The sequence below is a fragment of the Paramisgurnus dabryanus genome, chromosome 14 (genome assembly GCF_030506205.2).
Source record: "Paramisgurnus dabryanus chromosome 14, PD_genome_1.1, whole genome shotgun sequence".
In the NCBI taxonomy this organism is placed as follows: domain Eukaryota; kingdom Metazoa; phylum Chordata; class Actinopteri; order Cypriniformes; family Cobitidae; genus Paramisgurnus; species Paramisgurnus dabryanus.
The window spans coordinates 35,321,925-35,336,728 of NC_133350.1; the positions used below are offsets into that span (position 1 = coordinate 35,321,925).

Genomic DNA, 14,804 nt, shown 5'->3' on the forward strand with positions numbered 1-14,804 from the left:
TCATTATTAACAAAGTTCAATGTTTTGGTGTTTCCCGAAACTATAGTTCAAATGAACATTGCATCTCAAACTTGTGTGGTTGGAACTACAGGTCTCCACCTGTGGTTAGAAGCATAGTTCCTAGTTAGTATGACATGTAGATCGATAATGCTTTTGAACAAGATAAGCAAGCAACATGCAATTCATTCTATATCCATCATTCTAAATATATACAAAGTCCATTTTACGTCTTTTAGTTTGTAAACAGAATTAAAGCGCTGTTTTTTAAAAATGTGTATGTGTGCAGAGATGCTAGCTTTAAGACTCTAGGGAATCCCTGGGAGGAGTGATGTAAATGAACTATGCATCATACTATGGTGGTTCAGCAGCAAGTTACGTCATTGTTCGGAAAATGCACCCATGAGAGGGGACATAAACCGGTCCGGTCCAGGCGTTTTTTTGAATAACAAGCTTGTCATGACTGTTTCCCGAAAGCATAGTAACTTTGTTGACATTTGTTGTTTGAACCATGTTGGTTTAACAACATGGTTGATGATGTCACTTGGGAGGTGGAGTACTAATTAATCTATGCAAATTGATTTAATGTGAGATTACTGCTGTAAACAACGTATATTGCACTGGAAGACTGATTTTGTTATCGTGATTTAGTTATCTGTTGTTAATTTTCAAGATATTTAATTCATGCGCAAGTTCACTCTTATGTCACTCCTGCAGGGATTCCCCAGGGTCTTAAAGCTCGTATGAGTTTGTACATGCACAGTTTTCAAATGCAGTGCTTTAATTCTGTTTACAAACTTAAAGACGTAAAATAAAATTGTAATATATTTAGAATGATGGATATAAAATGCACTACATGTTTTTGGCTTATTTTGTTCAAAAGCATGATCAACGTAGGCCTTCATAGTATAATAGCAAGGAACTATGTTTTAACCACAAGTGAAGAACTGTCGTTCAAACCACACAAGTTGCGATGCAGCTTGCGAATGTTCGTTTAAACTATGGTTTCGGGAAACACCAAATTGTTAAACTTTGTCAGTAATGATGAAACTTACAAAAATAGTTGGCTAATGATGCTTTTGGGAAACACACCCCAGAGTAGGTGCGAATAGGACCGGTTACATTTTTAGACATATTTCAACAGTTGCAAGCTTAATACACTGAATAATAAATATAAGCACATATTTTATTTTCATGAATAAAAACATTTGAAAAACATCCACCATCTGTTTTTTCACAAATTGTACCCTGTATATAATTAATAGCACCTCATCACTAGTCAAAGTAAAAAATAGTAATTTAAAATGACTTGTAAAGGTTGTTGGTTCAGTGAAGACATACTGATAAAAGTGTATAGATTGATGCACCGTAAAGGTCTTTGCACACTGAAGTCCGTAATTTTTTTGTGTTTGTTATCCTACAATTCGTCACGCACACTAACCATGCACACTGTATCGGATCCGTATTAATTTATCTGTTGCGAGAAAAAACCCCGCAAATCAATATATATTCACTGCGAAGATGAATAGTTACAGTAGTTAACTTGAGCAAGGCACCTTTCTTAGTTGCTCCCGACTATGGGCTGCTGCCACTGTCTGTCCATTGCTCTGGTGGGTGTATGTGTGTGTGTGTGTGTGTGTGTGCGTGTGTGTGTGTGTGTGTGCGTGCGTGCGGCCGGGTAATTATCACGTTGGGGGGACCAATTGTCCCCACAAAGATAGGAATACCAGTGTTTTTGTGACCTTGTGGGGACATTTTGATGTCCCCATGAGGAAACAAGCTTATAAATCAAACAGAATGATGTTTATTGAAAATGTGAAGTAGCTGAATGGTTTCTGTGATGGTTGGGGTTAGGGAATGGGGTAGGTAAGGGGAATAGAATATACAGTTTGTACAGTATAAAATGCATTACGTCTATGGAATGTCCCCACAAAACATGGAAACCAGAATGTGTGTGTGTGTGTGTGTGTGTGTGTGTGTGTGTGTGTGTGTGTGTGTGTGTGTGTGTGTGTGTGTGTGTGTGTGTGTGTGTGTGTGTGTGTGTGTGTGTGTGTGCGTGCGTGTGTATTCACTACATTGGGATGAGTTAAATGAAGAAGGTCACATTTCGAATGTGGGCTACCACACCTGACAGTCATGGCACTTTCTATCCGTTTTTATAATCCGTCTGTTTGTATTCCTCACTTGTGCTGTGAAATGATGATCAACTTCTGTTTCAATTCTTGATTTTGGTGTCCGCTAATATGGTGACTTTGATGTCATAACGCCTCTCAAAATGATCAGAACATTTGAAAATCGAACCTGACGGACGCAAGTTTTGGAGGCAGTATGTAAAGATAAATGACACAACATGAGGTCGTATTTATTTTTTAACGTGCAATAATATTGGACTAGTATTTCGGACCCAATGTGCAAATATCTTAAGTCACTTTGGATATATTCAAATATAAGTGTGAGGGAGAGATACCTCCTGCTTGTGTAGAGGGGTTAACTCCTGCTTCAGGTGTTCAGAATAGGCAGAGGAAGGCAGCAGAGATGAAGGGATGAACAGGATGAAGGTTGGCGTTAGTCACAGGCAGGGCGAGAGGTCAGGGAGCACAAGAGCGAACAAAAACCAGCACAAAAAGCAACAACAGTTCAGGATCACAGTAGATCAGCAAGGGTAAAGATTTTGGGACAATTTTGGGTAGGGTTAGGCACTAAAACTATAATAAGTATTAGCGTTACAATTGGTTAAGACAATGTCTTTTTTTTAAATAAATAGTAAAATAACTGAATTTGGTATCGAATACTGAAAATTTCATTAAAGCCATTGTTGGAAAAAAAGTGTGCGGTATTCCTGCTTTTATCCACTTTCAAAACGAATTTAATGGCAAAAACTTTGACAGAGCATTTTTCTATTGAAAATAATACTACTATCATTAGAAAGCGTAAACACAAGATGTCTTGCCATGTTAAAAAACACAAAAGCAGAGCACAGCTGTTTACATGAAACAGACCGCAATATATATTTTTTAATCTTGACACTGTGCCTTTAAACACACTCCTGCCATTCTATGCTGAAAAAACAGCGAGACAAGGCAACAACAAAAGATATCCATCTGCTGAATTGACCACATTGACCAAAAATGTAAAACGCAGAAGAATTAGCTAATCTGTCAAGTAATGTAAAAATAACACAAATATGGCAGTCTGGATTTCAAGTCATCATCCAAAAGGTCACAAGGTGAGGCTAAAGAAAGTTTAACCAATCTTGAAGGTGTGTGGATTGGGGTAGGGGGTTTGTTTACTTCGGCTGTTTTATGCAAACAGGCTGCTGGTAAATAAATGAAATCTAAAGCTCAGCATATTAAAATCTTAAGCCTAACATTAAAGTGTCACCAAATCAACTACACACAATATGACTGTCGTCACGATAACTTCATAACACAGTTTTCTCAAATGTGGTTGCAATGACCTTATGGTGACGCCTGTTTGCATAAACCAGAAAATGCATATGTAAGATAAAACCACAGACAGTGATCCTTTAAAATACCTCCTGTTTATCAAGAGCCAGACTTGCGTCCTCCTTTAGCCAGGAAAGGGTTAAGGGAGAAATAAATCAGAGAGCTGTCTCATAAATCAAATCTCAGGTTTAGTAATAATTAGTGAAAGAGTTAGAGGCAGATATGATAGTGAGGCTGAATATCCATACAGTGTGAGAGAGGAGAGTATATGTCACGAGTCAGATTATGTTCAGTGTTAGCAGTGAAGTCAGTTTAAAGCAGGATTGGGATGTTACAGCTATTACAGTTAAATTCATTAGTAATGACAGGTATAGAGGAGTGTGTCCATGAAGTTTATGATAAACTGAACAATCATTTGTGTGTCATCTGATGAAAAACAATATTACCTTGATGTCTTTTTTCCTAGTTGGCGTCATGACCATCTCCTCACTCCTGCTCTGGTCTTGATCTTGGTCTTGGTCCAGACTGAGATCAGGTTCACCTTCATCTGCAGACAGACAGTGATGCTGGTCGCTCTCGCTCTTCTGGGACAGACCATCATGGATCTCACCCAGCGTTGACACCGGTCGGGAGAACTCTGTTAGAGACATATGAGTTAAACGCTTACAATTCTAGAACCAATGTGTCTCCATTAAAGCAAATCAGCTATTACATGATGAAAAATTAATGTCTTTATAATAAATAATATCTTATATATAATATAAATAAAAATATAACCTGACCGAACTTTTACAGAAACTCTATGCGGTTCTATACATAACTAAACTGAACATCTACTTAATGTTAAAAGTATTTAAACATGCTCAGGGACATTATAGGTCTTCTGCATGTGCAGGAAATCACAGTAAAGACGAAAAGCTAAAAATACAATGCAAGATTGCGCTCTGTGAAGCAGCCTCATATAAGACAACAGATCTGTAAACAGTTTTTTATTAAAATTGCAGAACAAAATACTGAAAAATATTACGTGTGTCAAAATGTCCGTTGTCAGTTTTACAAAGTTTATGTATTGATTTGAGTATTTAAAAAAGCCTCACCAAGTACTTTATCAAATGGCAGTTAATTTTCGATGTTAAATTGGATTATTTTATTTCTGTTGTAAATATTTTTGCTCTTAAAGCCATTTCATTTTCAAAGAGTTTAAGTACAAAAACACAAACTCCAAACAGAAGTAATGCTAAAATAGCATAAAAACTAAGTTTGTTTTCAAACTAAAAATGTATACAGTAGATGACGCTGAAGTTAATGGCTTTCATTATATGGTTGTCTAATAATTACACTGTTAAAAGTGTAAGTTGGGTTAACTTAAAAAAATACTTTACCGTATTTTCCGGACTATAAGTCACTTTTTTATAGTTTGACAGGTCCTGGAACTTATAGTCAGGTGCGCCTTATACGTCTAAAATTATTTCATATGAACCAAGAGAAACCATTACCGTCTACAGCCGTGAGAGTCCGCTTTATGCTGCTCCTGTATTTATGTAATTCAATGGATTCAGTGATGTGGAATGACTTCAGGACCTTTTTGAACTTGATTTGACTTATCGTCTTAATTTAGCCTTTTCAGTCCCCCAGATATGTTCTGTATGTATTGTGTATCGTGTAAATAACTGTTTATGTTGCTTTAACATGTATGGACATCTATTCAGGCTGCTGTTCTGTGCTATTTTTAGCTGAATAACTTGCTTTTCCTGATTAAATCTCTGTTCTTCGCCTTGGATTTTGTGAAATCATTTTCTAAATAAACGCGACGTATAGTCCAGTTTTTTCCTCTTCAAAACGCATTTTTGACTGATGCGACTTACTGTATACTCCGGATTGATTTATAGTCCAGAAAATACGGTAATTGGTAATCTAAAAGAAGTTTCAACACAAAATTTTCACTTAATTTAAAGTTGTAGATATTAACATGAAGTAAATAAATAAGCAAAAAACCCACTTTAAATAAATTATTATCCAAATTATTGATGAGAAAAGGAGTTTGGTTTGATTTGAGGTCTTTAAAGTTTAATGAGTATATCTTTGAATTTTATGTCAGGGATGATTCTCAAATGGGACCGCTCCGGTTTTAAACCCATAATTGCCTGCTGGCCCATAACAAACCAGAAAGAGCAGCACAGACAGAGAAGTCTCCACAGAGTAAAAATAAGCTTGGCCACAACACAAACAATGATGCTGTAGTTAATTGCAAAGGTGAGAAAAGTGAAAGAGCTCCTACCTCCATCTAGGCTGCGAGAAAGCAAGTATCTCTTGCTGGTAGACCGTTCAAAGTGTGGAGCAGGTCGGTCGATCAGAACGCTGGCCTGTCGTGTCTGGGCCTGTGTTCTTCCACTGTATCTGAACTTTGAACCCATCACCAGAAAGCCCTTTGGTGGTGGCTCGGGAGATACTAGTCTACAAATCAATGCAGAACAATTTTTAAGTTGAAACACTTATTAAACTTCCATCAGATTTTTTTTTAAATCTCAACAACATTTTGGGTGGTTGCCAGGGTGTTGCTGTGCAGTTGTTACATGATGATTTGCAATGGCTAATGGCTAAAGAGCAGTTGCTTACCAGTCAAAAGAGCTGACCCCAAGTCAGTTTTAATTTGAGCAGAGTTTAGATTTGTATAAATACAAATCTAGAGATTTTAGCACAGTTCACGAACTGATTCCTTAATTAACAGTTTCCAACAACCATGTGTTTAGAGGAGTATACACAACATTAAATTGGAGCATGTAGAAACAAATTTAGACATAGGACAAAAAATGGCAAACATTTTCTATGACACATGGAGCGAGAGCTTGATGATAAGACATTCCAGGTATTTGATCTGTGAGTCCAGGTCAATCCTACCAGACATTTCTCAAGAACTTGGGAGCATGATTACTGGACATCGGGAAGATGAAAAAAAACTAAGGTGAAGCTAAATTAACTTGTTGGAAACCCAAAGCAAGAATGGTGTGAAAGATCTGCAGGTTCACCTGAAAAAGGTGTGGTGTTCGATGCAGACCTTCCATAGTTTCTTGGCAGCTCTGTGGTTGGGAAGCTTGAAGCCAATGGTGCTCTCAAACTGCTCATACTGTTAGACAAAAAAGAAGAATTACACATCAGACGTATAAATGTGCCTGGCAAAGTGGAAAAGGTCCTGATCAATGCAGTTGTAGAGGAACCAGAAAACCTTTCATCTGGCTATAACTGAGCCATTACCCACTGCTAACGCAAGCTCTCATCCATGAATACCTTTACAAAAGTAACAGCTTTACTTCTGAGCTCCCCACAGGGTCTAATTACACGTAATCTCTGTCTTCAATCTCCAGTTAAATGACCCCGAGAGAGAATCCAGCTCTGAGATTCTCTGGGGAAAAAACAGCCATTTTTCAGATACAGGAGAAAAAAAAGGCCCTGGCATTTAAGCGCTGTATATTGGTTCATCTCGGTCTTATTTTGGGCACTGGCCACAGCTGCAGCAGTGAATTGAAGGAGCTCTTTATGCGTTTCTCTGTGTCTAGAGGCGGCCACTGAGCCAGCCATCCTGACCGAGTTTAATAGCAGGACAGATCCACCAATCGCATTGCAGACCTCAACGCGATTCATTCACTTTCCCCTTCTGCATTACCATTCAAGTGACTCTTCAATTGGTATGCAAGTCAAGTGAACATTACTCAACATCTACTCGATGGAAATTTAAGAGCTATAATTGATAGGACCACAGCAGGCATGTGCAAGCAACAGAAACTATTTTGTATATTACAGTAGATTAGCTTTACTGTACACTGCTTTAATACCAAAAAGCCTTTACTCATATAAAATTGAGGAATCAAGGTCTTGCTAGATGATCTCCCTTACATACTTTCCAATATTAAGGCACTGTTTGCTTATTTTTTGTGGAGAAAGACAAGAAGATAGGCTCAGATCTGTCAAAGGCACTATAACATACAGTGGTTTTTGCTAGTTTTAACCAGATACAGTTAATATTTTCATTGTTTAAATAGCAAATGCATTTGCAGCCATTTGTGCACCAATGTGTGTTCAGGCTCATTATTGGCGCGTTGCTGTGTTGAGGAAACTAAAATAGACCCACGGCATTGACCGTGACATGACATGTTAGTAATTTGCTTATGGTATGAAGACCCATGTTTGCTTATTGCACACATGGATCCGCAGCAGCACACAAACATTTTTAAAGATGAAAATTAGAGGATTAAAATGTTAAAGATTATTATTGAGTCTCTTGGACATAAATAAGGACAGTTTACAGGACTTTAGAAGGTGTGAAGCTAAGATCAGCTGGCAGAAGAGCCGTTTCCCCTGGAGCCTTTTAAAAAGTGCTAATAATGCGTTGCTTATTATTATTTATGTGATTATGCAATAGGCCATTTCGTTTTGTGTTGCTTTGAAAAATTGTTAACCACATAACCGCGTGATTTGTTGCTGTAAGAAAAAAATCCATACCATCGCAGCCCTAGATGAGACTCTTATTGGTTTTTTTGCACGTTACACCCAAAACACACCCATTAAACGGAACAACTCTTTTAGATTGTGTGCCAGGCACACAAACCATTTATCCCGTTGTTAAACAAGCAAAATGGATTCGGACACGCCCTAAGTGCACTTGCGGCATGTGCGTTAGACCATGCGCTTAGATCATTAAAATAGGGCCCAAAACTTCTTAGAACAACTATTTCTTACATTTTTTATAATCTAAGGAACACCATTTCACTACAAAGAACCTTTGGTGATAGAAAGTTTCTTTGAATGTTAAAGGTTTTTTATGGTACCATTCAGCCAAAAACTCAACAATTTTAGGTGCTTCACAATGCCATAGAAAACGATTTTGGGAGAAATGGAAAATAAAAAGGTTAATTGTGATAAAAAAATTGTCCAATTAAAAAATTGTAAGAAAGAAATGGTTCTTCTAAGAAATTTTGAACCAAAATTGTCATTGTGAAGCACCTTTATTTTTAAAAGTGTTATTGAATACATATATATAATGAGAATTAATTTTTACATGTTAAATGAGCAATGTAAAGACTGAACAGTTCTTTATCAGGTTCAGATCATTCACATCTGTTTCATGTTTTCACAATGTCATGAAACAACAATGCATGTTCAGAGTTGTTGGGACAATATTTCTTGAATACATGAAATAAACAATGGCCCTTATGTTGTAAATGATACTTTAAATTATGCACAGCATGTACTGTAACTTTGCTACAGTTTTAAAGTACTGTCGCTTCTCTAACACTGCTGTAAGATCTTTACTTCTTGACCTGCTTTGATGCAATTTTCATAGTTCAGCATTGAGATCATCTTAAAGCTCTGTTTACCTCTCCAGGGCGAATCTTGATGTAGAAATTGCTCCTTTTGTAGGAGATCTTGAGAATCTTTGGCCAAGCAAAGCGGTTGATCCTCAGCCTGTCACGATAAATCAATAGACCATTGGCACACACTCCCAGCATGATTTCAATCCCTTCTGAATCCTGCCACAGAAAGAGAGGTATAAAGTGAAAATAAAGTTTAAAGGTGCAGAAGTAACTTACTGTCACACTGAGGGCGTTTTTGTGACAAGAGTCAGCAAAAATAATGCTATTATTACTGCAGCATGGCTCCAAAACTTTGCCTCGGAAACATTTAAAGAGATAGTGTGCACATGTATATAAAGAGACCTGTACATGCACACAATTAGGTACCCATACATATACACACATACATACATATACACACCCCCGCACCCCTACACAACTACATATACATACTTAACATCATTCGAATGCTAATGTGTAAAAGTAAGTCTTTAAACTTGTTTTAAAAACACCCAGTGTTGGAGAGGTCCTAATACCCAACGGTAAACTGTTCCAGAGCTTTGGGGCGGCTACAGAAAAAGCCCTGTCACCTTTTGATTTGCAGCGAGATCGAGGGACAGATAAAAGTGACTGATCACAAGATCTTAATGATCTGACAGCTGTGTATGGTTTAATGAGATCAGAAAGATAATCCGGGGCCATGTTATGCAATGCTTTGTATGTGAATAGAAGAACCTCAAAATCGACTCTGAATTTTATGGGTAGCCAATGTACAAAGCAATGTACAGGTCAGAATATAAACATGTACATTATTTCTTCTAGAACACAAAATGAGAGATTTTAAAAGAGTTTAAGCTCTTCTGTAGCATGGCATGGAAACAGATTTATAAAAAGATCAGTGTGAACCGAGTGTACCTTAGCATGATGCAGGTCAACCCCGTACATTGAGAGCTTCTTTGCATTTTCCAGGAAGTTAATTTCGGCTTCTGCAGGCGTCATTCCCCTGAGCCACAGTTACAACAGCAAATCATTTCATTTCATTCAGTTTTGCATTCATTTTCCACTCACTAACAGGAACCGAAGGAACAAATTTGTAAGTGTTTCTTCTGGTATTACTTTACAACAATTACCAAATAAGGCCTTGCTGAAGAAGCTACTGGACCATTCCCCTCGTACTACAGACTTGACTGTGAGATTTATCCGCACCATTAACTTTTAAGATACTGACATAAGTTTCAGATGAACATCAATGACAGACGCTGAACAGTAAGATGGTATTTGCCAACAGATGCTTTATGACAGTACCTAACAAGCTCACAGATATTCTCATAAAGAACAACAGTCTGTTAAAAGATGTTGTGATAAGATTTACAGATACTTTCATGACAGCAACAAAACAAACACTGTACCATGAATGTGTTTGAAAAAAAAAAACAACTACGGAAATATGAATTAGCATTTTATAAAAATCTCACACCTGTATGTTTTGTGTAACTCCATCACCCTTTCCTCTAGCTCGCGGGTCTGATTCGGGGCAAAACGAAAATCGCTGACATACTCTAAGCCGTGGTCATCCTGATCGTAATCTCCCAGCTCCGCCTGTATGGTGTAAGAGCCCAACAGAGCATGCGTAACAAAAGAACAGGGCAGGCGGCCGGAGATGATGTCATTCCGCAGCTGCAGACACAGATAATACCTGAAATAGAGAATGAACTGATAAGTGAACATACTTAATATCGATTTGTAGCCTATGTAGGTAGTCAACAAATTTTATGGAAATGCAAAAAGTTCAAAATAAGGTTGCATTGTCTTTCATTGTGGAATTATTTTCATTAGTAAAATTACAGATCATCACACATAGTTATTAAAATGTTTGTTAAACGGAAATGTTAATTTACATATTAAACCTTTCGAGATTTAAAACAACAAGTTACTTTGTCTCCTTTTGTGGTAACATGCTGCGCTATGCATGCAGGCAAAAAGAAAAGCAGTCTGTGAGGTGAGGAGGTGAAGTTTGTTATCATTGTCATACACCAGTGTTTCCCAACCCAGTCCTACGTTGCACCACTCCCAGTATGTTTTAGATATCTCCCTATATAAAACACCTTATTTAACCCATCAGCTTGTTTGTGTCCCCAACATTCTGTGGGGAAGCTGATGAGCTGAATCTGATGTTTCATATAAGGAGAGATCTTAAATATTCTGGGAGAGGTGCCACGTAGGACTCTGTTGGGAAATACTATTATACACAGTTGTCATTATATAATCCTAACGCTTAGGTTACTCACGTAACCCCGGTTCCCTGAAATAACGGGAACGAAGCATTGCGTCAGTTTGCTGACGCTATGGGGGAAACTCCTGTTTACTCCGTGATTGAAGCCTATTGGTTAACGTCTGTAGAAAATACAGACCAATGACGTTTGAGCCCGCGCGGGGGCGTGGCACACGTCCCTATATAAGCCGGTGAAATACGTCAAGAGCTCATTATTATTCGACTGAAGCGCGCAGCCGAATAACACTCGCTGCGTAGACGTTTGTAGCACGGCCAGCGACGCAATGCTTCGTTCCCGTTATTTCAGGGAACCGGGGTTACGTGAGTAACCTAAGCGTTCCCTTTCAATACGGTTCACTTCGCATTGCGTCGGTTTGCTGACGCTATGGGGGAACGTAATCCCATCCCGCCGTGCATACACAACGGACTGAGGTGCCCTTACCGGAGAGACACTGCATGTGGCCCTAACCCAGCATATACATAGCTCTAGCGAGCGCAAGTGTAAGCACCATATATGAGACAGTAATACGCATACAGTGAAGTTTCTAAACGCACCATGATGCATATACAATAGAGCACAAGACGGCGGGTTCTCTGAGCGCGCCGCGAGCTGTGCATGAATTATTAATAGGTAGCCATGACGGTGAGCTAACAACGCACCGTGAAGGCATACAGAAACGCAGTCGCGTGAATCATTAAGACCTGTGCTTGTAAGGCAGGGACATCCAGGCTATAAAATCTGACAAACGTAGACGGCGAGGACCAGCCGGCCGCGTTACAAATGTCAACGATAGAAATCCCCGTAGACCAAGCCCAAGATGAAGCCATACCCCTCGTGGAGTGAGCTTTTAAACCAACTGGACAATGTTCATTCAGGGAGGCGTAAGCCAAAGCAATGGCTTCGACGATCCATTTAGATAGCCTCTGTTTAGTGAGCGGCATACCTAAGGAATGTTGCGCGAAGCTTACGAACAGCTGATCTGACTTGCGGTATGAGGCAGAACGGTCCGTGTATATTCTTAACGCTCTGACGGGGCAGAGCGTGTTCGGGGTTTGTTCGCCGTCCGCCGTCGGAAGGGCGAGAAGTGAAACCACCTGAACTCTAAATGGCGTGGTCAAAACTTTAGGAATGTATCCCGCTCTCGGTCTAAGGATCACTTTGCTATCGTTAGGACCGAATTCCAGACACGACGGGTCAATTGAAAACGCGTGTAAATCGCCCACTCGTTTAACCGATGCCAACGCCAGGAGGAGAGCGGTTTTAAACGAGAGAGCGCGCAGGTCAGCCTGTTCGAGGGGCTCGAAAGGGGGACCGCGCAGCGCTTTCAGGACCGTGGACAGATCCCAAGACGGGACCGTGTTAGGTCGCGGTGGGTTTAGTCTGCGAGCGCCTCTGAGGAATTTAATGATGAGATCATGTTTTCCCACGGTGCGACCGGCGATAAGGGCGTGATTCGCCGTTATCGCCGCCACATACACTTTAAGCGTCGAGGGCGCGCGACCGCTGTCCAGCATTTCCTGCAGAAAGGAGAGAATATGCTCCACTTCACAGGTGTTTGGGTTTAAGTCTTTCGTCGTGCACCAGTCAGAAAAAATAGACCACTTTTGAGCGTAAAGGCGCCTGGTAGATGGGGCCCTAGCTTCAGTTAGAGTATTTAACACTCGTCCTGAAAGGCGTGATGGTTGCCGTTCAGATACCAAACGTGTAGATTCCATAGCTCCGGCTGTGGATGCCATATCGTCCCTCTCGCCTGAGATAGGAGGTCTTTCCTCAGCGGTACTGGCCATGGTGCTGATGTTTTCAGCTGCCATAGGTCGGGGAGCCACGGTTGATTGTGCCAAAACGGGGCGACCAGAATTATCGCGCATTTCGTCTCTCTTATCCTCTGAAGGACCTGTGGTAACAGAGCCACCGGAGGAAAAGCATACAGAAGACACGCCGACCATGCTTGCGACAGGGCATCGTGATGTCTCGAGAAGAAGATCGGGCAATGCGCGTTCTCGTCTGATGCAAACAGATCGATCTCCGCCCGGCCGAAGACGGTCCATATTCTCTCGACCGTCTGAGGATGCAGTCTCCATTCTCCCGGCGGCGGACCGTTGCGCGAGAGAATGTCTGCACCCGTATTGGCTACACCCGGTACGTGAGTCGCCTTTAACGAACGTACGTTCGCGTGAGCCCATAATAAAAGCCGTTTCGCCAGCCTGGATAGGGAGCGAGATCTCAGCCCTCCTTGGTGGTTTATGAACGAAACCACCGTCATACTGTCCGACCGCACTAGAACGTGTTGATGTTGGAGTTTCGGTCGAAAATGTCGTAGCGCCAAGATAACCGCCCACATCTCGAGGTGGTTGATATGTAGCTGAGACAACTGGTTGTTCCACGCACCGAAGGCGAGCTCGCCGTCGCAGTGAGCGCCCCAACCCGTCGCAGACGCATCCGTAGTCACCACTTTCCTCCTGCTCACGGAGCCGAGCTCCGTGCCCGAGAGGAAAAGGTGAGGGGATGTCCATATCGAAAGCGCTTTCACGCAGCTGTACGTGATTTTGATTAATAAGCGGCCCGACAACCAAGCACGGGGCGAAACTTTCGCTTTCAACCAAAACTGAAGCGGCCTCATGAACAGCATTCCCAACGGTATTAGTGGGGATGCTGCTGCCATCAGACCCAGCATTTTTTGGAATCGTTTGAGAGGGAGATGTGAACCCGCTTTGAACGATGCCGCCTCGCGTCTGACCGTGAGCGCGCGTTCCTGTGTAAGCCATGCCCGCATCTTTAATGAGTCGAGCGTCGTGCCTAAGAACGCGATTCGCTGCGTGGGGGTGAGCAAACTCTTCTGGAGGTTGATTTTGAACCCCAAATTCTCCAAATGCTGGAGTACAACGGTCTTGTGCGCAGTAATTTCCCTCTCTGACTGTGCTAGAATAAGCCAATCGTCGAGGTAATTCAATATGCGGATGCCGCTCTGTCTGAGAGGGGCGAGAGCCGCATCCGCACATTTGGTAAATGTGCGTGGTGCCAGAGATAATCCGAAGGGCAGGACTTTGTACTGGTATGCTGTCCCGTCGAACGCGAATCTTAGGAACGGCCTGTGACGTGGCGCTATCGGAATGTGAAAGTAAGCGTCTTTCAGATCCACTGATATGAACCAATCGCCCGGTCGAATTAACGCCATGATTCGTCTGGCTGTAAGCATTTTGAACGGCCGTTTGGCAAGAGCGCGATTCAAAACGCGTAGATCCAATATCGGTCTGAGGCCGCCGTCTTTCTTTGGAACGAGAAAATAACGACTGTAAAAGCCTGATTCGCTTTGATCCGCCGGGACCGTCTCTATCGCGTCTTTTAGTAATAAAGAACGCACCTCTTCCCTGAGGATCTGTACACGATCGTCTGGGACAGTGGTGTAGAGAACGCCGCGAAACCGGGGTGGTCTCCGGGCGAATTGAAGTGAATAACCGTGTTGGATTACGTTTAGAATCCAGCCCGGCATACCGGGGGTGGATTGCCAAACGTGAAATTTGACGGCGAGCGTCGATATGCTTATGGACGTTAAGCCGTGTGTGTGTGTTTGTGTGTACAGAGGAGGAAATTTGCTCTTTTTGTGAAAAGGTAAAAATTTTTGTTTCGCTGTTACAGCGAGGGTGTGTCCAGCGCCCGAGGGGACTGAAACACGCAGAACTTTCGAGGGCGGGCCGGCCGAAGCGGGACCAGAGCCTCTTTTCCTCCTCAGACTCTCTTCA

At 41.3% G+C, this 14,804-nt stretch overlaps 1 protein-coding gene across 11 annotated transcripts in view; it reads right to left on the reverse strand.

Moving 5' to 3' along the window:
• Positions 1-14,804, reverse strand: part of LOC135758134 (band 4.1-like protein 1) — a 142,413-nt gene that overhangs the window by 24,180 nt on the left and 103,429 nt on the right. For 7 of the 11 annotated variants that reach the window (XM_065272988.2, XM_065272991.2, XM_065272994.2 and 4 more), the window contains exons 7-14: positions 10,269-10,487; positions 9,707-9,794; positions 8,816-8,968; positions 6,470-6,567; positions 5,722-5,897; positions 3,890-4,080; positions 3,533-3,565; positions 2,465-2,494 (exon numbers count right to left, since the gene is read on the reverse strand). In XM_065272988.2, coding sequence (XP_065129060.1) covers positions 2,465-2,494; positions 3,533-3,565; positions 3,890-4,080; positions 5,722-5,897; positions 6,470-6,567; positions 8,816-8,968; positions 9,707-9,794; positions 10,269-10,487 — 988 coding nt within the window. The remainder of the gene's footprint in view (positions 1-2,464; positions 2,495-3,532; positions 3,566-3,889; positions 4,081-5,721; positions 5,898-6,469; positions 6,568-8,815; positions 8,969-9,706; positions 9,795-10,268; positions 10,488-14,804) is intronic. The other 4 variants (XM_065272989.2, XM_065272993.2, XM_065272992.2 and 1 more) reach the window with 4 other exon arrangements.